This window comes from Chenopodium album, chromosome 15, assembly GCF_948465745.1.
Source record: "Chenopodium album chromosome 15, dcCheAlbu1.1, whole genome shotgun sequence".
Classification (NCBI taxonomy): Eukaryota; Viridiplantae; Streptophyta; class Magnoliopsida; order Caryophyllales; family Amaranthaceae; genus Chenopodium; species Chenopodium album.
In genome coordinates this window covers 10,273,283-10,299,958 of record NC_137848.1, presented here as the reverse complement: position 1 = coordinate 10,299,958, position 26,676 = coordinate 10,273,283, and the positions used below count along the sequence as shown (strand labels likewise).

General features: G+C 34.9%; 2 protein-coding genes, 1 non-coding gene and 1 pseudogene across 3 annotated transcripts; 2 read left to right on the top strand and 2 right to left on the bottom strand.

Annotated features, from left to right (window-relative positions):
• Positions 1-5,685: 5,685 nt before the first annotated feature.
• Positions 5,686-5,772, top strand: TRNAM-CAU (transfer RNA methionine (anticodon CAU)). Its single transcript is given in 2 exon segments — positions 5,686-5,723; positions 5,737-5,772. It is a non-coding gene; the product is annotated as a tRNA-Met (tRNA).
• Positions 5,773-6,877: 1,105 nt separating this feature from the next.
• On the bottom strand, positions 6,878-9,514 carry LOC145581868 (putative receptor protein kinase ZmPK1). The gene has a single exon (XM_081638901.1). It carries the CDS (start codon positions 9,512-9,514, stop codon positions 7,088-7,090), a length of 2,427 nt encoding a protein of 808 aa, XP_081495027.1. The 3' UTR covers positions 6,878-7,087.
• Positions 9,515-13,852: 4,338 nt separating this feature from the next.
• On the top strand, positions 13,853-16,394 carry LOC145582920 (uncharacterized). The gene is made up of 2 exons (XM_081639974.1): positions 13,853-14,010; positions 14,359-16,394. The coding sequence occupies exon 2, from the start codon at positions 14,399-14,401 to the stop codon at positions 16,091-16,093; it is 1,695 nt and encodes a 564-aa protein (XP_081496100.1). The 5' UTR covers positions 13,853-14,010; positions 14,359-14,398; the 3' UTR covers positions 16,094-16,394.
• Positions 16,395-17,086: 692 nt separating this feature from the next.
• Positions 17,087-24,738, bottom strand: LOC145580783 (chalcone synthase pseudogene; annotated as a pseudogene).
• Between the last annotated feature and the right edge of the window lie 1,938 nt (positions 24,739-26,676).

Genomic DNA, 26,676 nt, shown 5'->3' with positions numbered 1-26,676 from the left:
CCACATCAATATAATGCATGGCAAATTGGCATTATCTAGATCTCTGTATCTACCGGACCATAACTCTCTCATAAAGTCTACCCATCCATCTTCATTATACTCCATAATCTGACCAACACTTTTGCTACGTACGTACTGTGATATGTCTATTTTATATAGTGTTTTGCCTCCGTCCCTTGGTCATAATTGGTAGTGTTTTTGGCTCTTTAGAGCCACTTTATTACTAATATGTGTTTTCTAGTGTTTTCGTAGTTTTGGTTGAGTTTTATAGTGAATTGCACTCTTGGAGCATTTTCCCGAGATTTTATGAAGCGACTACGAGCATTGGAGGAGCACGACCATCTTTCGTAGCCCAAGATCGGTCAGAGTCATTGAACCGGTGATTAAGGGCTCGACTTATGAGAAGATGAGGCATTGGACCGAATGATTAAAGCCCCAAGGAGGATATTTGGTTTGGGCCGAGTTACAAGCCTAAACAAGGAGTCCAAGTAACCTGAAGTGTCACCGCCCGGTGCAAGGGTCTCCGCCCGAAGGCGCGCCCAATCGAGCGGTGCCGCACCCGATCGGGCGCGAGAAGAGAAGCTCACGAAGAAAAAAAGGCGGGCCCGATCGGTCTGTGCCTCGCCCGATCGGACGTGTGTTTCTGAGGAGAAGTTTAAGCGTCGTTTAAGTTGTTTTAACTTAGGATTTTCGAGCTTAGTTTATATACGCTTTTGTTAAGCGAGTTTAGTATTCTTTTCTCCCTTCCCTTACTCTCTCTCTTTTTCTCTCTCTCTCTCTCCTCTTAAACTCTAGTATTATTTTCTTTCTCTACAACTCTTTGTTTAATTCCATCTTTTGTTTCCTTCAACTTTGGTAACGATTTCTTCTCCTTTAATCTTAGTTATTTATTCTCTCTCTTTCATCATGACTTGTTTAATTGCTTTGTTTAGTTTATATTTAATTATGCGTGAGTAATTTTCTTTCTAGGGTTATGGGGATCCATAAATAATATAAAGGGGTAATTTATTATTGTTAATTGTCAATGCTTGATTAATTTCCTATTGATTGATTTAATGCTATGCGGTTAGATTTGGCTAGATTTAATTCATATGAGTTTAGCAATATTGATTTGAGATTCGAGAGATGAGAATTGATGTTTAGGCTTAGTTTCAATAGGCGGACTAATTTATAAATGGTTAAGTCGAGATTCGAGAGATGAGATTTAATACCGGTAAATTAACTCTGTGATTGTAATACGTAGCGAAAGCCCTTTATGATCTGATTAATTGATGCATTGATGATTGATTGTTATGTTTTACCCTGGAATATTATTTATTGGTGAACCTATGCCCTAGGTCTTTTATTATTTGATTTCTCCGTATTTTTATTTCTCCCTACTCATTTTCTTCGTAGTATAGTTCCTTTAAATAACAACTTTTGGTTACTTAATAATTTAGATTATAATAATTAATTAGGAAGAGAAAGACTCGTTTCCCTGTGGTTCGACCCTTCTTCCCTATCTGCATAGTTAGTGGATTTAGGTATTATTTTTGATTGGGTGACTACGACTTTAGCCTGTCATACTATCAGATCCATTCCCCTTTTCGTAGCACCAATTAACTATGTATTTTTGGTAGAGATTAGTTTTGAACAAAACGTAATTGATAAGGTTTCAACCTTAACCTTCGACCTTTAATTTAGTTATAAATAGATATTTAACTATTTATACTCTATATTAAAAGGCGTTCTTAAGAATGTCGATATGCCACGTAGGCTCTTTTTAGTTACGCCACGTCAGCTTCTCAACATTTCAGGTTAAGGAGATTCGAACACCCAACCTTTTATAACAAGGATGACTACTTAAGCGTCTAAGCCAATTACCAACCTCGTCATCAATATGTAAAAAAAATAAAAAAGAGTATATAACGGAAAAGCACAAGCTTCAATTTTTTTGTAAAAAAAAATAAGATACTCAAAAAATAATTCAATAAGTATTCAATGTAAATATAATACAATCAATATACAGAGTATATAGTATTTATAATACTAAAACAGACACTAGAAATGACACATGGCACTTCCTGGTGTTGTTTTTTCCATCCAAAATTCCCCCCTTTCCTTTTTAATATTTTTTTTTATTTATTATTAAATTTCTTAATCTTCCCAATGTTACTTATTATATTTATACACAAAATATTCACCAAATCATATAATTATGTTATTTTTTATTCACATACTTTTTTTTATTTGTAATAAATATTTTCCAAATCTACTACTTTTATATTGTTGTTGTTATTATTATTATTATTATTATTATTATTATTATTATTATTATTACTATTACTATTACTATTTTGTTCTTGCAATATTTTTCATTGAGAAATTTCAAAATATTATTTTTATTTGAAATTTTCCTACTTAAGTACTAATAACTTATGAAGTACTTCTTGGATAAAGATATAACATTGTTTTATTTATTTCTTGGACAAAATAACATTATTCTATTTTTTTAATTTTCAGCTATTTATTATATATTACTTATTTATGTTTTCCACTATTACAAAGGGTATTAACTGCACAGTAGTTAATTTCCGGTGTAATTTTTATGTTCTTAATATTTTGATCAAAATCTCTTTTTTAATATAAAATGGGATTTTTTTAAAAAAAATATTTTAATTGGTTTCTCACCTAATTATAATATTTACGAAGAACATAATGGGATGAAGAGAGTATACAATATAGCTTAACATTATAAACTCTAATCTATGTATGCACTTTTAAAAAAAAAATTCTTAAATATTTTCATATTATTTTATTTTGTTAAGGAAAAAAAATAACCAAATATCATTAAAACAGGATTATTATTCCAACCCACTGGGTGTAATACATAATTTTAATAAACTCGTGTTCTAATTGTTCTTTGTTATATTCCATGTTTAATTTTATATTTGCAAGATAAGAAGAAACTAAACACAACCTATGTTATAGTTATGTTATGTCGATGATAGTTTTATATTTAAAAAAAAAAAAAAAAAAAAAAAAAAAAAAAAACTTTTTTTTAATTACCGTGCATGGCACGGGTTCTAATAAGCTAGTTTAATACTAAAACAGCACCGGGAGTGACACGTGTCACATCCTAGTGCTATTTTTCCCTCCAAAACTCCCCTTCCCTTTTTAACTTTTTTTTTGTTAATATTTTATTCTATAATCATATCTTTGATATTATTTTTATGACAAATATATATTCTTTTACTTGGTGTTTATTACTTTCTATACACATTTACCTAAATAATTATTCCAACTACTTTTTAATTATTTTTTAAATGGATTATTATTAAATTTTTCCAAAAACATAACAATTTGATTGGATCATATTATAAATGTTAAAGAAATTACTTCAAAACATCACTTAACTTATTTTTTTCAAATACCTCTAGCTAATATTTTATTTCAATTTCAATATATCAATAATTTAATACTAAAACAGACACCGGGAGTGACACGTGTCACATCCTGGTACTATTTTTTCCCTCAAAACACCCCTTCCCTTTTTAACATTTTTTTTGTTTGTTAATATTTTATTCTATAATAATATCTTTTCATATCTTTGATATTATTTTTATGACAAATATATATTCTTTTTACTTGGTGTTTATTATTTTCTATACACATTTACCTAAATAATTATTCCAACTACTTTTTAATTATTTTTTAAATGGAGTATTATTAAATTTTGCCAAAAACATAATAATTTGATTCGATCATATTATAAATGTTAAAGAAATTACTTCAAAACATCACTTAATTTATTTTTTTTCAAATACCTCTAGCTAATATTTTATTTCAATTTTAATATATTTATATATTCAAATTAATTACAACTTTGTTTTTGAAATTTTACTACTACGTATATATTATCACAAATTAAGGATTTATAGAGTATAGTATTATTATAAAATAAATGTTGTGTTTGACAATTATATCATATGTCTAAATCTAGGGAAAGATAAAATATCAATCAATTTTTTTTTTATAAATTACGTAATTAAAAAATCAATATCTTAGTAAAAGCAAAAAAAAATATTATCTTTTGTAGAGACACTTAATTGAGATGATAAATTTATTACATTTGTCATTCATAAATGATCTGTGCATACTGAAAGACACACCGTACCGGACGTAGTGACAATTGACATTTCCTTTTGTATATATGTGTGTGTTTTGTGCACTTTTGCTAATAGTTTTAGTGGAGATTTTAGTCTATTGTTTGATTAATTTTTTATGTTTATCAAATCAAACCCTGCCTAAAAAAATTCTCGGGCTTGGGTAGCCCAAAAAATCCATTTTTGTTTAATTTTTTGCTTTGCCTATTAATATAGATTATGACATTATAATTTCTATATATTTGATGTGTATATATGTTTAATCAAATTTTATTTGTTGGATATAATTAATATTCTTAAAAAACATTAGACTTACCGTGCATGGCACGGCCCTTAAGCTAGTAATATATAACATATGACCCGGGGCATCGCCCGGGCTAAACACTAGTTTTGACATTATAAAAGGAGTATGTATTTAAGGCAATACATTTTTATAATTTAAAACTTAAGAAAATTAGGGGGATGGGACTCCTATGAGCCTCAATATGAAGAGTCTCTTGGAGTCAAGCACGTACATATATATAGTTCTTAGTATTTATTACTTGACCACATGCTACGTGTTACCACACATTTTTAATTATTTACGAAGGTAAGTTTGGTCTAGTGGTAAGATTATCACTTTTCAATTTTAAGGTTGAGGGTTCAATTCCCACTAGAGATACTTTGAGGGTGGGGATCCCTTATCCTTCCCCCTCACTCTCAAAGTGTTTAACCCGCAAATACCGGACCAAAAAAACTGTGAGGGTTGAGGTACGGTCAGGGTCTTTCTCCTTACCTTAAAAAAAAAAAAAAAAAACATGCTACGTGCTACGAAGGTTGTTAATTATTTACGAGTATTTATTTTGGTGTAAAGAGAATCATAAATGACAAATAATGTACACGTGACATATTCTTTTTAAACAAGTGTATTGTGTTGACTGTTGACTGTTGACTAATATTCGTGTAAACTATATCATGTAGACCTACTTGTCCTGTTGTGTCATGTCAATGAACCCCTTAATAGAATTTTATATTTTTGGTAAATTGTTCAAAAATGAAGGTCCGACTCGGTCCTCCTGTTATGCTCCATATTAGAGGTGTCAAAAGCACACCCGATCTGACCCAATCTGAAACCGATCCGAAAAATATCCAATTCAGATTTAGACTTGCGTGGACATAACAATTTAATATGACTTAACTTTAATAATTGATTTAACCTGACCCGACCATATCAGACCCGATCTGATCATCCGAATTGACACCCCTACTTTATACCAAATGTTACCTATGTTTCATAGGAAGCACTTCTTGACGTGCCTAAACGATCTTATTAGTCCAACTATGGCAATTTCAAGAGTGTTTCTTCTATTAAGGTTATGGTTAATTAGATTGAGCGAAAACTTTTAGCTAATTAATACTTGTGTATAGTCTCATATGAATAAAATCTAGCAGGATAGAAAAATGACAGTTCTGTTTTTGTAAACTGAATAGTAAAGCTTGGGTTTTCTAATTGATTATTGTTATAATACTTTTAATTTATATTCTATTTCTTATCATTAATGGGGTGGTGGCGCAGTTGGCTAGCGCGTAGGTCTCATAGCTATGTTGAGTGATCCTGAGGTCGAGAGTTCGAGCCTCTCTCACCCCAATTACATTTTTATTCTGATTTTGGTATTGCATTATTACCCTCCTCGCTACTACATTGTTTCAATTGAGTAACTTGCATCTAGTTGTGTTCAATTCGCGGATTTAGTAAATTTAACACACTCTTGCCCTATTGGTATTTTTTCAATTAATGGTGAGGGATAAATTGGTATTTAACTTTACATCAAGTGATCATTAACCCTTTCTTAGAGCTGGAGTTGGCGCGTATTGCTATGCTGAACATGAATTACAAGCTGCTAGTTTATATGGTCAACTGAAATAGAGCATGAATTGATGGTATTTATCACTCTTACTGCCTTTACTGGCAAGTGGCAATGTTTTTGGTGCATATGACTGCTTTGCCTTACTTTATGCTTAGACTATTGTGTCTACAGACTTTGATTCTACCGGTGCATGTAATGTATGCGTACAAATATCAAGTGGAGAACAAAACAAAACAAAATCAGTAACCGCGGATCAACATGTAAGGATTGATCTGAAGCCTATTTGTGTGGCCTCCAGTTGCTGTAAATTAACTCTGAGTGGCATAGGGTCTAACAATGAAGTCCCTGCTGTCTACTGAGGATTTAAGAATTTTCCTTTTGTTCATGAAGAGGACTACTGAAATAGAGCATGAAGCCTAAGCAGTTGCAGGGTAATATTCTGACATGCAGAAGAATACTCTACCAGATACACGAAAAGCCACAGCTCAGTGTTTATGTATTACATACAGCTGAGGTACATTAAAACTTGGAACAGCTGCAACTCTGAAGGTAAATGTTACATGGGAGCTCATGTAAGAGCTACTGTGAGAATAGATTGGAGTTGCAAAGGGCCAGGACTGTGCTTAAGTATATCGTCTTCATATTCTGCAAGAGCTTGCATGACTGATTCCATGGTTGGCCTTTTGATTTTATCATTCTCCACACAAGAAAGTCCAGCCTCAATCATCATAGCAGCCTCAATCTCATGAATAATCTCAATTCTCCCATCCTGTTTCGATATTTCCTTCAAATCTAGGGTCTACAAAGGCATCTTCCCATGAATTATCTCCATTCTCCATTCTGTTTGTATGGTCTTACTATTAAAAAAAATAATAATAATAATAATAAAATAAATAAAAATAAATAAATTGCTAAAATAAATCAAATTACCAAAAAATTCTTCCAAGTCCATAAAAAAGAAAAAAATGTTACAATTATCATTCATACTCCACATAACATTTACAATAAATACAAAAACGGAAACAAATCAATAATTTTTTTACGAATAATTCAGATAACACCCGTGCATAGATAAGGATGAACATGAATATCGAGTCACAGAGTGCCAGGAAGGTGCATAAGCATTTCGTCTTCACATTCTGCAAGAGCTTGCGCTACTGATTCCATGGTTGGCCTTTTGTTTCTATCATCCTCCACACAAGAAAGTCCAACCTCGATCATTATAGCAGCCTGATTCCTGCTGAAACGCCCTTCCAATCTTGGATCCACCAAGTCTTCTACCCATGAATCTTCTCCATTCTGAATTTTCCTTTTAGCCAACCGAACAAATTTTACCATTTCTGGTATTTCCTCTATGCCATAGTGTTCATCATCTACTACCCAACTCGATAGTCTTATACCCCTTACAAGCTCTAGGATCACGACTCCATAACTGTAGACATCGACTTTTGCAGTAATGGGAAGATTGATTGCCCATTCAGGAGCCATATAACCTTTTGTGCCTCTGATCCTAGTCAGCTCTGATGAACCATGACCCCCTCTTTGACTTAACTTTGCAAGGCCAAAGTCTGAAATTTTTGGCTCGAAATTCTCATCCAGTAGTATATTTTCAGGTTTGACATCACAATGAATAACCCATTCTAGGCACTCATGGTGAAGGTAAGCTAAGCCTTTAGCTGTGCCTAATGCGACTTTGAACCTCTCTTTCCAGCCAAAAACAGTTCTGGCTGAGAAAAGGTGCCTGTCCAATGATCCATTTTCTACAAACTCATATACCAAGAGCCTATGTTTTCTTTCGGAACAAAAACCCCACATTCGTGCAAGGTTCATATGGTTGATTTTACCAATTGTGCTCACTTCAGCCCAAAATTCATCCTCTCCTTGGACCACATTTTCTAGTTTCTTCACAGCAACTACTCTGTCATCTCCTAGAACACCTTTGTAAACGGTACCAAATCCTCCTTTTCCTAGAACTTCCTTAAAGTTAACCGTTGCTTTCTTGAGCTCGCTGTAGCTGAAGCTCCGGAACTGATTTGAAATGGCACGATATCCATCTTCCATAGAAGCTGAAAGACCATGCTTCCTAAAAAGAAACCACCACCCTATTACTAAAAGGACTACTTCAATTGCACCAATGACAGTAGCAAATGAGTACAGATAAACCCACTTGAATCTTTGATTGGTTGTGTCATATGTGTTTGGCAGTGCTACTATTTTACTTCCACAAACAAGACGAGACACATTCAGGATTGCAGGTTCTGATGTCTGTGCACCTCTTGGTAATCGAAGATATAAGCTACCTGGAAAAGTAACCACCCTGACTCCATTGAAAAGGGAACTTTTTGTGAAGCACATTCCTTCACCAGTTAGTCGATAGCTAAATGCTTGACAACGGCAATCTTCCAAGCAAAGTTGCCTACAAAGCTCATAAGAAGCAGGTTTAGTGTAGTTGAGATCAAACCCATAGTAATCGAGGTGGGAGATCTCAACAAACTCAGAGTCAGAGCAACTTCTATGAAATTTCGGCCTGCACCCTTTGCTCCAATCACTTATATCAGTGGGTTCATAGCTAGGCGGACAACTACATTTTGGCTCCGGTGTATATTCACAAATTCCATTTCTACCGCAAAGACCATGAATATCACATGGTTTTGAAACTGCTTGCCAGGTTATATTCCAAAAACCAGACGATTCATTTAAGCTGTAAATCCTCAAATTCACATCGAAATCCATTGTTAATCGTCTCTTGATCCCAGAACCTACATCTAAAGAGCTAAACTGTAGTTGATCACTTGCAGAAAAGGTGCCCTTATCATCAAGCATGCCAATCCTACTACTGTTATAAGTTGTTCTACCATTTTGAAAGGGATCAAAAGCAATATTAGGCCAGTAAATGCTAGAAATTTCAGGTCCATCATAAATCATTCTAAGCACATTATCATTATCAAAAAAGAAACTAAAATACCCGGAACCAAACATCCGAGGACCTATCCTAGACAACAATCTTTTGTTCTTAGTAAACAGTTGATGAGGAAGCAAAGTATCAGTAGGAAAATCAAAGCTTTGCCAAAGAATATTACCACTATTATCCTTAAGAACAAGGTTCCCTGTGTTGAGAAGTTCTGCTGTTTCCGCAGTTGTTGACGTCGTATTTGTTTCCCAAGCAGTTGAACCATCATAATCTGTTAACAACAATACACCATTTTTCTTCAGAGTTAGCCTAGAGCCACGCCGATTAACTGGCTTGTCTCGGTTGGCTACCCAAACAACAGTTCTTTCCTTTGAATTTGTAAACCAGATTGAGAAGTAATAAGCATTGGTTCCGAAACTCGAAAATCCACAGCTGAAGGTTCTGTCAGGGGAAATGAGGAGGCCATCATCAGAATCTTTGACAGCTAAAGAAGAGCCTCTTGACAGATGATTTCTGGCTAAAACTACTGATGCAAAAGAACTGAAAACAAAGAGAAGAAGGAAGAGATTTGTTTGGTTTCTCATAGTTTTGGCAATTGAATTTTGATTCATTCCTTTGGCTGCTTTCTATATATAGTAACTTTGTATACAACCAGCAAAACACCAACCAAATTTGACTTTTTTTCTTCCTTTTTTCTGACAGTAGTGGCCAGATTTGACTTTTTAAGAAAAAACTAAGTACATATAAAGAAGTTGAAATGGCAATTTGCCAATATTATTATGCTCTTTTTAGAAAGTTAAAATAAAGAATTTAATGCCGGCCAAAGGAGTTTAGGCTTTATTTGGTTTATGATAATAACAAAAATAATTGATTAAGAATATATTAACTGAATGCAGACTAAGAAAATTACAACTTGGGATTAAATTTATAGTAAGTCTAAATATGCTCGTACTTAATTTTATTGATAAAGTAGGTGAGCAAAATTGAATTTCTGATTAAAATCTATAAATTACAGATGGTCATATAATACTGCAAGTGGGATTGGAGATTTGGAAGTAGTTGCTAGTGGTTCATAAATACAAGTACTGTATATCAACAAGCCAACAATGTACAAGTAGTATAATTTTTTTTTTTTTTTTTTGGCAGTCACTTTACATTATATTGTCAGAACATAAATCTATAATTGCCTTTGATATGCGCAGCCCTATGGAGTATAGACCAAGTATTGTAAGCATTTAATAAATTTTCTTCAATAGTATTTCATATATTTCAGTAACAAAATCACACATAGATAGGTACTACTTTACTAGTAATATTGTTATCTAATATCATGGCTATCTGTCATAATAATTGAAAAGATACCCCTACTAAGGACAGTGAAATGTTGGACTGTCTTAAGGAAGTATATATATTTTATTGTAGGTTTCTTGTGCATAATTAGTCTTTTAGTATATAAGGAGCCTCAACATAACTTTACCAACTATTCCGTCAAAAAAAAAATGACTTTACCAAGGTAGTTGACATCCACGATCCACATGCTTAATTTGTTTAAAAAGCTTGTATATCAACCCAATCATTTTTTTTTTTTTTTTGGGGATGTTGATATAAAGGGTTAATTAATTGTTCTCATCTAGTCACATGAATATATAATAGCTAAATATGACAGCAACCACAGCAAAAAGTCGGGCAGCAGCCACCAGAAACTTGGGCCACAGTCCAGAAGTAGATTTCATGAAAATAAAACTACCTGAGCTGATAATGAGTTCAGCACAACAGACACCATTAGAAAAGAAAAAAAAAAAATCTTGATTGAGGATCTCTTCTGAATAATTAATCTTTTAAACTTTGAATTTTCTATTTATCTTCGTCGAATTTCTAATAAGGGTTCTTGTAATTTTCAGTATATCTGTTCTAGATTGTTACACACTAGTGTTCAAAAAACAAGGTCCTAGAAAGATCACATGTTTATCTTCTAATAAGCACAGTGAGACACTTCAAATATACATTATAGAGTAAGCTCAATCTATGGTTTTTCTAATCTTTTCCAGACAAAAAAAAAAAAAAAAAAAAAAACCTACCATGATCATCAAAAACATCAGGATAAATATGTTAACTTGTACTCATACTCCAAAATTGTTATGAAAAGCAACTTCTGCCTTGTTACCAATAAACAAGAAATAGAAGTGGTTTGCAACTCTTCTGTCCAATATCATTTCATACTAGCAATCAGACCACAATTTCCTTTTATAGCATTGATAATATGCACATAAAGCAAGCTTTTTCTGAATCAAATACGTACTATATATGATTATATGAGTTAATTATGTTCATTGGCACCTTCAGAATCCACAAAGCCAACTAAGAGATTGCTCAAAACATCATCACTGATCAAAAAGAAGAACAAAAAAATAAGTAATTGCTCAAAATGCTCACCAAGATGGCGACTGGTTGACTTCATCAAAAGTGCTGGACTAGGAAGATTGCTCTAGCTTGTTTTGAGTGTTTGTACTGAAACCACAGCATCAGGAGAGCAAGAGCGAAACCTCAGACACAGAAGAGTGCAACATTGATAAATCATTTTATCTGATCATCTCCTCTTCTGAAAATTCAGATAAAGTGGGATCAACTATCTCCAGAAACCTACCATCTTGACCAAGTTGCCAAGCTCAAACCACCAATTCCTTGCCAACATTCAGACACTCCGCGACACCCCCACTGTCCTTGCCATCTCTCACAAACTGTGGAATCCTTGTACCGATAATGACTTCACGGGGAAGAACCTCAAATGCATAAACATCTCCCTTGAAAGCCAAACGATGAGTAAACATATAATCCGGATAAATTTTCCCAAAATCCAACAACTTTAGGATTGAAACTACTGTCAAGAAGTACATTGCTAGGCCTAAAGTCGCGATGCAACCAAAAAAAAAAAAAAAATACAGTAACACATTCAAGACCACAAGCAATGCCAAGACATATAGAAGCTCTCATAGACCAGTTTAACTCGGAAATTTAATCACCTAATAATGCAGCTAAGCTACCGCCTTCCACAAACTCGTACACCATGACTATCTGATCATCTTTAACACAACTACCTATATATTTAACCACATTCAGATGCCTATTTCAGCCATAATTCTGATCAATACCCTTAACTCTATACATCCGCGTTACGTGGCATTAACACCTTAACTGCCACCACTGTTCCATTCTCTAAAGTGCCCTTATAGCAAGTTGTAAGTTCACCTATGCCTAATTTTGTGGTAAAATGTTTATCTTTTGTAACTCTTTTAAGGAAATTTTTTTGCAGAATTCCCAATTTCTGCCTTTAGTTTAGAAATTTCATTGTTATTTTTATTGATTACAATTTACAAACCAAATATGAACAATCAATTGTAATTTTAATACCCAGATATAATATTTGAATTAGAAATAGTTAATTTATTATGGGTTGTGCAAAATTTGCGTAATATCAGAGAAAATTTGAAGTAAAAAAGGATTACAAGATGAGAGTAGACATCAGACAAATATAGTTTAAATATTGAAAGAAATTAATTCTGCAAAAGAATTACTGTTCAACAAATTAAAGATTGGATAATGCTAAATAATGTACCTGGAAATTTGGAGTGGAGTTAATTGGGAGAAAAAAAATTGATTAAGGAGATAAACTACTGTAATTAATTTTTTACAGTAGATGATTTCAAACTTAGAGAGGTGCGACTTGAAGAACGATGAGTTGACCTGAAATTTCGAACGTGAACCGATATTGTTGTAAAGAAAATTTTTGGTATAAATAATTTCAGTTCGGTTAGTGGTGGGTGGCGGTTCGATTCAAGTGGGGGGGGGGGGTTTAGGATTTTGGTTTAACTGTTCGGTTCAAATGAGTTCATAAGATGAATTTTTTTTTTAAAAAAAATAATTGCCATTAAATGGTAAAGGTACTCAACAAACAAATCTTCAAATAATGTTAATCTATACTATATATATTAAAAAGCATTTCCAAAATCGAATATATGGATGAAAAAGTTCAAACACTTGATCTCGTGGAAGCAACGTTATTGTTTAACCATCTAGGCTAATAGCCAATTATGTTTTAATGTTGCACACTAAATACCATTATACTATAAAAGTATCGAAAATAAATACTACAAACATACTATTTATTATTAAATGCTCTTAAAAATAAATTAGCAGTTGCACAACTATAAAAGTAGTATCTTGGGACAAAGCCTGAGCTACTCACTTAACTTATTATTTAATATAAATTATTTATATTAAATTGAAATCAATAAAAATTAAAAATTAAAAAAAAAAAGACAAAAGTAAGATTTCGCAGCACGGTTCACTTAACTTTTTTTTCTTTTTATTTTCTGAAACAACAATTACCTTAATTTTGTTGAAATGAAATTAATTTTACTGAGTTGAAATTATACTCAATAAAAAGTGAACTGAAATTATTTATACTAAATTGAAATCAATAAAAAAAAAAATAAGTGACAAAAGTAAGAGTTCACAGCAAGTTCACAACAATTTGGAATTTGAAAAAAAAAAAAAAAAAAAAAAAAAAAAAAAAAAAAAAAATTATTTAGGAACAAAGAGAGTATAATTAATTTTTTTAAGAACAGAAGGAGTATAATTTTGGGTATTTTGCCAATAAAAAAATCCTCCATTGCAGCAATGCAAGATCTCTCTCAATCTTCCTCAAAAAAAAAACATCTCTCTCAATCTCTCTATAACAATGATGTCGGACTGTCGGTAGTAACTAGTAAGTGAATGATGTTTGACCCTCCCCATTTTCCTTAAACACCTCCATTAATCATACTTATTTAACACTAATCATTTAATCAACTATAAATCTAACCATCCATTCCAACTAATCTCAACACGTGTAACCCATCCATTCAATTCAACAACTCACTTTCACCTCAATAATAATCCTCCTTACACTCTCACTCCTCACTTCCACTTCTCTCACTTTCTTCACTACTTCTCCAAAGCGTCGGCAATCTCGGCATATTTTCTCACCATTTTTCGACATTTTTGCTTATCCATTTTTTAAGCGACGAAAACAATTTCTTGGCTCAGATCTTCAGCTGCAATGCAAAAGGTATGACATTTCATGGATTATTTCATTTTTCACCTTTAATTCTTTTTATTCTTGTGCAAATTTTGTTGGTTTAGATCTTTTAATTACATTTTTAGATCTCAATTTCATATTCTTTGTAGATCGATTCATTTTCTTTTTGCTATTTTATTGTTGAATTTAGTTTTGTCACAATTACTAAATTTAGTAAAGTAATTGTATATTGAATATAGAGATTTTGTGTGTTTAGTTGTTGGGTTAATTCGTGTTGTTTTCTTGTTTAATTTCTTATTTTGATGATTTGTTCTTGGTGATTTCAATTTTTGAGTATTTTTGCTGATTTTGCTGTCAATTTGATTTGCTGGGTTTCAGTGAAATTTAGGGTTTTGGGTTGAAGCTGTAATAGGTAAAAATGATGGGACGTTCTCCTCTTTTGAGGACTGGGAGTTTGAGGCCCGAAAACTTGGGTCAACATGCTTTAGCTATGATTGGAAATGTGTGTTTTAGTATCTTTGTTGTTGGGGTTTTGATTTTCACCATAATTGCTGCCACTTACGAACCCGAGGATCCCCTTTTCCACCCGTCTGATAAAATGTCCACATTCCTTACATCGAACTCGAATGCAACGTTCGAGTCTGATAATACTGTCTTAAAGACTGGGGAGGATTTCATGGCGGCGAATCAGACTGCTTTTAACGCTTTTATAAACATTACTGATGTAGCTGATAATGCTGAATTCGCGTCTAGTACTGGTACTGATTGTGGGGGTGAGGTTGGTAAAGCGATTGATTGTAAGGACCCGGAAGTTTTCCATACTATGATGAGGGCTGCTATTGAGAAGTTTAAGGATATCCATTTCTATCGATTTGGGAAGCCGGTCCGTGGTTCGGATGATAATAATTGTGATATGGCGTGGCGGTTTAGGCCTAAAGAGGGGAAGACTGCATCACTTTATAAGGATTATCGGAGATTTGTGATCTCTAAGGCTGAGAATTGCTCTTTGAGTGTGACTGATATTGGTGAGTATCACAGTGGAGTTAATGCGAGGAAGAGGAAGCCAAAGAAACAAGCTGTCTTTGAGAAAGAAGGCCAACAAGGTGAAGTTGGTGCTTTGCCGGTTGTTGGGGAGATGGTAAATGATAGTCTTCCTGTTGTTGAATCAGAAGCAGCATTCAAGAATGGCAAATACTTGTACTATGCTGGGGGTGGAGATCGTTGTAAGAGCATGAATCATTACCTTTGGAGTTTCTTGTGCGCACTTGGAGAAGCTCAGTATTTGAACCGTACTTTGATCATGGACCTGAGCATATGCTTATCATCTATGTACACAAAGACGGGTCAAAATGAGAAAGGGAAAGATTTTCGATTCTATTTTGATTTTGAGCATCTTAAAGAGGAAGCCTCAGTATTGGACCAACTCCAGTTTTGGACTGACTGGAATAAGTGGCAGAGGAAAGATAGACTGAGTCTTCATCTTGTTGAAGATTTTAGGATTACTCCAATGAAACTCAAGGATCTGAAGGATACTTTAGTCATCAGAAAGTTTGGTACCGTTGAGCCGGACAATTACTGGTACCGCGTGTGTGAAGGAGAGGCAGAATCTGTTATCCAGAGACCGTGGCACATGTTGTGGAAGTCAAGAAGGTTGATGGACATTGTTTCTGCAATCGCATCAAGGCTAAACTGGGACTATGACTCTGTTCATATTGTGAGAGGAGAGAAAACAATGAACAAAGAGCTCTGGCCTAACCTTGACAGGGATACATCACCCGGCTCTCTTCTTACAACACTGAAGGACAAGATTGATGAAGGAAGAAACCTCTATATTGCAACAAATGAGCCTGACAAGTCGTTCTTTGACCCATTGAAAGACAAGTACACAACCCATTTTCTTGATGAATACAAGGATCTTTGGGCAGAAAACAGTGAGTGGTCTTCTGAGACCACTAAACTCAACAATGGGGCTCCTGTTGAATTCGATGGTTACATGAGGATATCAGTTGACACTGAAGTTTTCTTGAGGGGAAAAAAGCAGCTCGAGACCTTCAATGACCTCACTAGTGATTGCAAAGATGGGGTAAACACTTGCAGCACTTCCTCTAGTTAGTTATAATATAGTGCTCTCCGTTATTGTCAAATTGATTCTGTTATCTTAGAAAAGTCTCATTTGTTTAATTCATACCCTCTTGATTCTATCTGCTTCCACTTGTTATGGTAAAATACTTTATCCCAAAGGCGAGGATTTTGAACATTTCCCAGTTTCTTCTCTCTCTTATTAGTTACAGCGCATAAGTCAGTAGGGCTATAAATTATATGTAGGATTAGTTCCGAGAAAAGACCATAGTTTTGTTGTATTTGTCACTCCTAATTTGTTGTATTTATCATTTCCCTATTTGATTTCTGGTTCACTCTTGCCTTTTCCCAATGTTTAGCAGCTATATGTTATAGCTCTTTGGGTTTTTTGTAGATTGATTGAGTAGGTTTTCAAATCTCAACTTTGTCCTGTAATGAAGCAATCGCCTAAAGAGGTTAATGTTTCTCGATTTTCATTAGCATTGTCTGGTTGTTCTCCAAACCGACCAAAACTTACAAGCACATCGTTTTTTCTTTGTGGATGGAACTATGATGCAAGATGCAACCAAGGGTTGCCCCCAAAGTGAAAATTCAGTCATTGCAATACATGTGATTATGCAACTAAACATTGATTTTTGTGGTCAAATGAGGATTGAAACTTTGGCTAAAACTGATATTACTTGGATACTCAATCAAATTGTAGGGTATGAACACTTTTATTCAGTTAAAAGTTTTTAACTACTTATCAAATTTTGAAATTGGAATTGACAAATAAATTTAATCAAAATCCCTATTTCAAACTTACCTGACCTGAAAGGCTGAAACAAGTTCAACCATCCTGTCTAGCATAAATTTAGCTTAAATTGGCTTTGTATCATGATATTGCTCTTTTCTTGTTTTAAGGTAACTGAAAGTCTGAAACATGGAAATTTCAAAAAGGGTACTTCTTTTATACGAAGTAGATCGTTAAGTACTGTAACGATATGAGATATAGCCTTGGACACTCACTAGATTAATTAATACTGTATTAAGTAGGAAAACTATGGAGGACAATGGTTTCGATAGTGAAGCCAGGGCCAAACCCAAACAAGACGCCCTAATCCAACCCTTCACCCGTAGTAGCATTGTGTTCTTTCACTGATCTCTTCCTCATCTCATCCGTTACGAAAATTATTGTTGCACCAAACATGTTTCCGAACTCACCAAGGATGTGCCAAGCTGTGCTAAGTTTGTTATCCTTGAGCCCAAGTTTTGATTGCACTTGGCCTAGAACTCCAGGTCCTCCAGGATGACTGATCCAAAATATGGAGTTCCAATCATTGATCCCAATAGGGTCAAATGCCGTTATTAAGGCCTTCTCAATGTTGTGAGATATTATTTCTGAAAGATTTGGCCAAATTTGTATCGTTAGTCCAGCTTCTCGCAGGTGCCCCTCGAGTGCCCCTTCTGAGTCCGGCAATATTGTCCTAGCTGTCGATACCAGCTGATAGATAGGTTGATGCTCGTTGGAAAAACACGACGAGTGAACACCTATGATCACAACCCCTGCTCCATCTCCAAAGAAAGCTTGAGCTACCAAAGAGTCCATGTCAGTCTCTGAAGGTCCACGAAACAACATGACAGTGTTCTCGGAGCACACAACAAGCACGCGAGCTCCAGGGTTATTCTCTGCAAGGTCTTTGGCTAGGCGAAGAGACATTCCACCTGCATGGAAACCCTGTTGGGATAGCATGTAACGCTTTACTGAAGGATTAAGGCCAAGAAGCTTTGTGAGATGGTAATCACTCCCGGGTATGCTAACGATAGGTGGTGCAGAAGATAATGTGGGTTATCTTGGACTTGGGTTGCCCCCACTCTTCTATGGCCTTTACTGTTAAACTCACAAGAATTTTAGGAGAAAACGGCTTAATGAGCATTTACCATTAAACACATATATATAGGCTTACAACATTAACCTAACATGCCAAAAACTCCTAACAAGATATATACAAATATATTCACAAAATATATCTTACTTAACATAATTATATCCTAACACTCCCCCTCAAGTTGGAGCATGTAAATCACGAATGCCCAACTTGTTAAGAAGAAAACCAAATTGTCGCTTTCCAAGTGCCTTCGTCAAAATATCTGCTAACTGATGACCTGTAGGAACATACGCAGTAGCTAGATTACCATTCACCAACTCATCACGAACAAAGTGACAATCTGCCTCTATATGCTTAGTACGATCATGAAAAATAGGATTTTTAGCAATATGGAGAACAGATTGACTGTCACAATACAACTTCATAGGCTTGGGATGCAAAATACCAAGAGATGACAACAAAGATTTCAACCACTTTAGTTCACAAGTTGTAACGGCCATAGCACGATACTCAGCTTCAGCAGAAGAACGAGATACTGTCGGTTGTTTCTTACTCTTCCACGACATAGGGGAACGACCAAGAAAAACCATATAACCAGACAAAGAACGACGAGTCAAAGGACATGCTGCCCAATCACTATCACAAAAAGCCGTTAAACACATGTCCTTCATAGGACGCAACAATATACCCTGACTAGGGCTTCCTTTGATATAGCGAAGTACCCTGATTGCCGCATCCCAATGTTGCACCTGTGGGTTACTCAAAAACTGTGCAAGAGTATGAACAGAATAACTTAACTCTGGACGAGTTACATATGAATAAACAAGTCGCCCAACTAAGCGATGATACTGATCATGTGGAGAGAATGGCTCCCCTTCGGCATATGCCAGATGCTGGTTTTGCTCCATAGGTGTATCAATAGGCTTACAGCCTAACATTCCTGCTTCAGATAACACATCCAAAGCATATTTACGCTATGATAAAAATATACCTTCCAGACCACGAGCAACTTCAATGCCCAAAAAATACTTCAACACACCAAGATCTTTCATATGAAAGCAAGAACTCAAATAATTTTTAAAACGAGTAATTGTGTCATGAGAAGAACCCGCAATAATCAGATCATCAACATACACAAGAACATGCAGAGAGATTTTACCCTGAATATAACTGAACAAAGAATAATCTGCATATGATTGTTTAAAACCATAAGACTTCAAGGCATTAGACAACTTAGCAAACCACTGTCGAGGAGCCTGTTTCAAACCATATAGAGACTTACGCAACCTGCAAACTTTTCCTGGAGTAGAACAATTATAACCTGGAGGAAGCTGCATATACACTTCCTCCTCCAAATCTCCATGAAGAAAGGCATTATGAACATCCATTTGATGCAACTCCCAATTTAAAGAAGCAGCAACAGAAAGAAAAAGTCTAACAGTCCCCATTTTTGCTACAGGGGCAAAAGTTTCATTATAATCAACACCTGCCTGACGATTGCCATACACAACAAGACGACCTTTAAGTCGCTCTACTTCACCCTTAGATGTATATTTAATTTTATACACCCAACCACAACCAATAGCTTTCTTACCTGGGGGTAGGTCTTCTAATGTCCACGTACCATTTCTTTCGAGTGAATCAATTTCGTCTTTCATTGCCTTACGCCACCCTTCATGTTTCATAGCTTCACTAAATGAGGAAGGCTCCTTTCCCTTTGTAACTGTTGTCAGAAAGCATTTATGTCTCATAGAAAAATTGTTATAATCAACATAACAAGCTATATCGAATTGTTTACCTGAAGAACGTGATGGAGGAGCGAGAGCAATACTGTTTGTCGAGGAAGTGGGTTATATTTTCTGATGAACCACCGTATTAGTCACAAAACCACGAAGCTTCGAAGAGGGAAATTTAGTACGATGACCACGACCGAACTCAACATCAGTAGCAGAATTATTGTCCACCTGCTCACCACTAGTAGACGAACTCCCCCTCAAAACAGTAGGAGCATTAGCATTAGCACCTGATGATGACACATTACTAGCACCAACCACCTCTGCATCATCATTAATATTCCTTAAAGTAGCTACTCCTAAATTGCCATTACTTAAATTAGGAGCAACTTCATGCAAAGTGTCTGCATTACTAATACGACCAGTGGGGTCAACCCCATGCACATGCATTTCTTCAACATAATCCTCATCATCCCACAACTGAATTTGATTAAAATAATTCTCCCATTGTATTTTTTCTAACTCATTAAATGACTCAATAAAAGGAAATTTGTCCTCAATAAATTGCACATCACGACTTATAAAAATTCGCGAGTCTCTAAATCATAAAACCTCCACCCTTTTTTACCATATGGATAACCAACAAATATACAACGACGAGACTTTGAATCAAATTTATCTTTACTACGAGAATTATTCACAACATAACTCAAACACCCAAAAACACGTACTTCATCATAAGAGGGGGGTTTCCCAAACAAACATTCATGAGGCGTCTTGCCTTTTAAAATAGGAGTCGGGGTCAAATTAATAAGATGAACCGCAGCCAAAACACATTCTCCCCAAAAATATTTTGGTAATTTAGCTTGAAAACGTAAAGCCCGAGCAACATTTAAAATATGCTTATGTTTCCTTTCAACACGACCATTTTGTTGAGCGGTATCTACACACGAAGTTTGATGTACTATGCCTTTTTTTCAAAGAAAGGTTTCAAACTCAAGAACTCTTGTCCATTATCACTCCGTAACACTTTAATCTTTTTATTAAATTGGGTTTTGATTAAAGCATAAAAGTCACAAATTAATTTCCCTACTTCATACTTTCCAACCATCAAATAAACCCAAGTAGCACGAGAAAAATCGTCGACAATAGTAAGGAAATATTTAGCATTACAACTAGATGATACTCTACTTGGACCCCAAATATCACAATGTATCAAATCAAATAAACCAGATACTTTATTCATACTTAAAGGAAAAGAGTTACGAGGTTGTTTACCCATAAAATAAATATGACAATAAAAAAACACCACACTTTTTATTCTTACTACTACTAACTACTCCAGGTAAAGATAAAACAACTTTCATCGAAGGATGACCTAAACGCCTATGCCACAACATACTTGCATCTGGGATTGCTACTGAATTTGCTTGAAAATTATGAGCACGAACCGGCTGAAAGAGATAGACCCCATTATACTGCACCCCCGCTCCAATCAGGTTCTACAAAGTGCGGTCCTGAATAGTACATAGTTTGTTAGTGAAAAGAACAATAAATTGATGTTTTTCTAATAATTGAGACACTGACAGCAAGTTACATTTTAATTCCGGAATAAATAAAACATCTTCTAAAATTAAACCATCACTTAATTTTATTTTTCCTTCTTTAGTGGCCGTAGTACTTTTTCCGTTAGGCAAACCAACGGGAGATAAAATATCACACAAATCAAAAAATAAATTCAAATCACCCGACATATGATTTGATGCTCCGGTATCAATTATCCACTCATTCGAACTATACATACCATGAGAAGTCTGATCAGAAGAAGAATTAGCGGGCTTTGCACTTTTAATTGCACTCATAAATTGCTGCCACTGTTCATCAGTTAAAGTAGGAGCCGAGCCACGATCATTGTCATTAACATCTTGAGCACCTAACTGTCGAGAACCACTCACATTCCCAGCAAAACCACGGCCACCAGAATCTGCCGTACGACCACCACGGCTGCCGCCACGGCCAGACCTGCCACCACGTTGACCACCGCGCCCACCGGAAGTGAAAGAATCAGGCTAGCTATTTAAATCAAAGCACTTTTCCTTTAGATGACCTTTTTTTCCACAATGATCACAAGTACGAGCGTCACCACTACTACTACTCGACCAAGCAACTCTGCCTTGAGCAGAACCCAGGCCGCAAACCCCACAACCTCTATACATGAGTCTTGAGAATCATAAACGGTTTGTTTTCTCTCATCCGACACCACTTTTGCGTAAGCCACGTTCAAGGATGGAATTGGGTCCATCATGAGAAGAGTCGACACAATACTCCCAAATTTTTTTGAGTCTAAGCCAATACAAAATTGATGAAGTAATTCACTTTCAAGAATCTTGGCATATTCAGAGGCAGCTTCACACTTACACTTAGGAAACTTACAATAACTTGCTAATTCATCTTGGAGTTTCCTCAATTCACCAAAATATACGGCCACCGGCCTACCACGTTGCTTACAATCCACAATCTGAGCCTTCAACTCAAGAATACGCGGACCATTGCCAAGGGAATATCTATCACGTAGATCATCCAATAAAGTTTTGACATGGTCGGGAAAACGAACCGTAGAACGTACCGAAACATCCAAGGTATTGACAATCCAAGCAACGAGCATAGAGTTAACAATGCCCCATTGATCAAAATCCGGAGACTCCTTGCCTAGCACTGTAATAGTTCCATCAATAAAACCAAGTTTGTTCTTAGCACGAAGATTATTGCGCAAAGAACGAGACCACTCCTCATAGTTATCTCCTTTCAACATAATAGGGCTAATCACAGCCCCTATACCTTCACTCGGATGAAGATAGTAGGCAGAAAACGGTTCATAATGAGGTGTCTTGGGAGGCAGAACATTATCATCACCACCACCAGTCATCACAACACAATAAAAGAGCAACACAAGCGGAAGCACAACCAGAAAAAAAAAAAAAAAAAAAAAAAAAAAAAAAAAAAGAACAATAGGATTTGTGTTTAAGGAAAAAAAAATTCTTTAAATTAGAGGGCTCTTGATACCATGTTAAACTCACAAGAATTTTAGGAGAAAACGGCTTAATGAGCCTTTACCATTAAACACATATATATAGGCTTACAACATTAACCTAACATGCCAAAAACCCCTAACAAGATATATACAAATATATTCACAAAATATATCTTACTTAACATAATTATATCCTAACATTTACGGCTGCCTCTTTCCCGAGTTTCGTAAGCACCGTAGCTTGGATCGCTTCGCAAGCATCCAACGAAGATGCGTTGTAGTCACACATTTGTGGATTTTCTTTCAAGATCTCCTCACTTATGTGCATGTAACGCTTCTTGATGATTGATTTCTCACCTAAATACATAAAATCGTGTTATTAATAGCATTTGTTTATAGATAATACAAAGTATGAAGTCTAGAGTGACAAGAGTGCAACTAGGCACATAGCTCCTATATGTTTAGGATGCATATAGGAGGTTTAATTGGTAAATTCACTTAGTTTTTGAGATTTTTTTATATCTACAGTTAAAGATGGGCACGGGCCGTGCCGGCACGGGCCCGGCACGATTTCGGCACGGCACGGCATGGCGGCCCACCTGTGGGCCGTGGGCCGTGCCGTGAACAAAAATCTGGGAATCGGCACGGGCACGGCACGAGGCACGGCGGGCGGCACGGTGGCCGGCTCGTGGGTCGGCAAGCCGGCACGGCACGTGGCAAGAGGACACGGCCGGGCACGGTCCGGCACGGCACTCATATTTTTTTTTTATTAAATGTATTGTTGTTTTTTTGCTAAATTAATAGAATTATTTATATAAACTTAAACATAATTAGATAAATAATTTATATAACCTTAATTAAAATAAAGTTGTTCAAAACAAAATACATTAACATTAACATAAACATAAATTAATAATATTATTTATATAAAATTAAGTTGTACTAAATTATATATATATATATATATCATTTTTAATTTACATTTTTTATATAAAAAAATTAAAAAAAAAAAAGTGGCACGGTCTGGCACGTGGGCCGTGGGCTGGGGTGTGCCAAATTTAGGTACGGCCCACCCACCACCGCGGCACGGCATGGCCCGTTGCCCATCTTTATCTACAGTGGTATTTTTAATGTACCATTATACTTACAATGAAATTTTTAATGTACTAATAGAGTATAAGCTATTTTAGTAGTATTATTTATATCTATTTTAGGTAACAGTGGTACAAATATTGTACCACTAGAAAAAAAAAAATTCACCACTATTTTGTCGTATGGCTACTATTTACTTGGCATGTAAATAGCAGCTATGCGTCAACACTTAACCACAATCCCCCATTAATAATAAAAGGTATACATTTCCTCTATTTTTTCCTAACTTGTAAGTTGCTAACACTTCTTATGAACACTTGTTCATGCATTATTTCAATCATCAAAATCTGTTATTGCCAATGTATAAAAATTATCATGAAAACTTCAAATAATGAGAATATAAATGAGGTGAATTTAACAAGACGGTTATATTTTTCCTAATTATATACTTCCTCTATTTTTTTTTTTTTGTTGACACCTTTCTATTATCACGCTTGCTAACGTATGTTTTTAACGATTAATATCTCTAATTATCAACATTGTAATCTAAAAAGTGGATATCAATAAAATATATATTGAAACGATTCAAATAAGATCTCACATGAATATATTTATCGTATCTATAAACCACAAAAGCAAGTCAAAGCGTGTTGTGTGAATAGTGTAAAAGTCAAATGGTGTCAACTAAAAAAACGGAAGAAGTATCATCAATATTAGTTAAAGTATATGAATGTACATAAGTCTTAAAGTCCAAGTATAGCAAATAAAAAAGTCAAGGAAATATAAAAGAAGATGATTAAAAAAGGAAAAGCATACATATGAGCTTGGAATTTTCCTTGAGATCACTCATATGCTCGTTGTTGGTATAATGAAAATAGAAATCAGGAAAATCTGCTTGATAAATCACGTTTGGCGAGTTAGCGGTGCCAATGGCTAGGATAGTGGCTAACCCATTTGTTTGTCAGGCGGCGAGTTGGTCCTCGTCGCTAAGGACTGGTGCCATTAGTTTTGAAAGGAGGGGGGTACGTTAAGGTGGTTGAAGCCTTGTAGGGTTCTTTTAGAGAGGAAAGAGTAACGGCTGTGTGCGTAACTTATATTTGATGGTGCTAGTTAAAACTTAAAAGCTTGCATTGGGCAGTAGCAGTATGGGCACTACTTGGGCTTTATATAGAAATTTGGTGTCCTTTCATTCTATTTTTAATTTTTATCTTTCTATTTGTATTTTGCACAGTTTTTAATGTACAAATTATAGTTTTTAGGTCCGAATGTTGCTCCGATTTACTACATTAATACCATGATTGAAATCCTAATTTACATTTAATTTTGGTAGAGTAATATATAATGGCCTTGTTTGGCAATTGGCTGCTGGTTGTTGGCTGGTTTGATTGGCTTGTTTGACTGGCTGTTTGTATTGGTTTTTATGTTGGCTGTTTGACTTTTTATTAGTCTAAAAACATGTTCGGTAAAATTGGCTATTGAATGTTATTAGTAACTTAGGTAGCCAAAAGCTACTCCAAGTAAGTTTTTCATTTTGGCTTAAAAGCCAGCTTTTCAGCTGGCTAAAAAAGCCATTTATCAAACACAAATTTTGGATGTTTGACCAAATGAAAAAGCCAAAAGCCAATGAAAAGCCATTTACCAAACAAACCCAATATGTTGATAGTTTAGTGGCTAACATTTTAGTTTTTAACCTTAAGGTTGTGGGTTCAAATCTTGTACAATCCATATTTTTAAACACTTGAAATGAATACTCGATTAATTGAGAGGGCACCACGTGACATATAGGCTTGTTTAGTAACCCCTTTTAATATATAGTATAGACTTGACTATTAATATCTTTAATTTTGTATCAGCGAAGTATATGAAGATACAAATTGTAACAAATCGAACAATATCTCATATGATAGCTTTTAATCTTAGTAATTACTACGTACAAAATATAGTCAAAGTTTTATAATTTTGATCATATCTATTATATAAATAGGTAGATAAAAAGCGGATTAAGTAGACATTTTCATAGTAGTCAGCTGAATATGGCATGATAGGCAAGCTATTACATATTTTTGAACTCGTTTGAAAGCTCAATTTTGTTATGTGCTTGGGCTCGCCTAAGCCAACTGAACTTGAACATAAATAAGGTAGTACTTAGCTCCGCTCATTTACTCCCCTAACTTTAGCCGGTATCTAAACACGAACCTTATCAGTTCGATTTATGTTATGTCATATTTACTACTAAGAGAAGTAACTCACAAGAAATATAAAAATTAAGATGAGATTTAATACTCCCCTCCCCTCCCCTCCCCTCAATCCCTCATCACATAATTTATTATGTTAATTTTCAACTAAATCTGAAAACATTTATTGTTAAATGGGTCTCTCACATTAATGATAATTAAGGTAAATAAATTCCTGAAATTTTTTCCATGGAGGCGGATGCACAATGCTCCGTGCATCCGTTTTCTTTTTAAAAAGGCGGAATGAACATTTAGTTATTTAGTAAAAAACATACCGTTATTTTATAAAAAACATCTAGCTATTTTATAAAGAACATCACATATAGTTGTATTGTAATGAACATACAGTTGTTTTGAAAAGAACATATAGCTATTTTGTAAAAAAAACATCAAACTTTATGTTCTTTATATATATCTAAAGAACATATGTAATATTAATAAATAACATGATAATTAGAGGTGGTCAACTTCAGCCCAACTCGATCCGGCCCGAAAATAAGGTGGGTTTGGGCAAGCCTAAAAATGTATTTTTAGTTAAAAATCCAAACCCGATCCAAAAAAAGCCCGAAAAGCCTGCTATATTTTCCGGGTTTGGACACGAGATATTATGTTAAGGCCCGGCCCGACGTGACCCGAATTTTTGATCACCTATAATAATA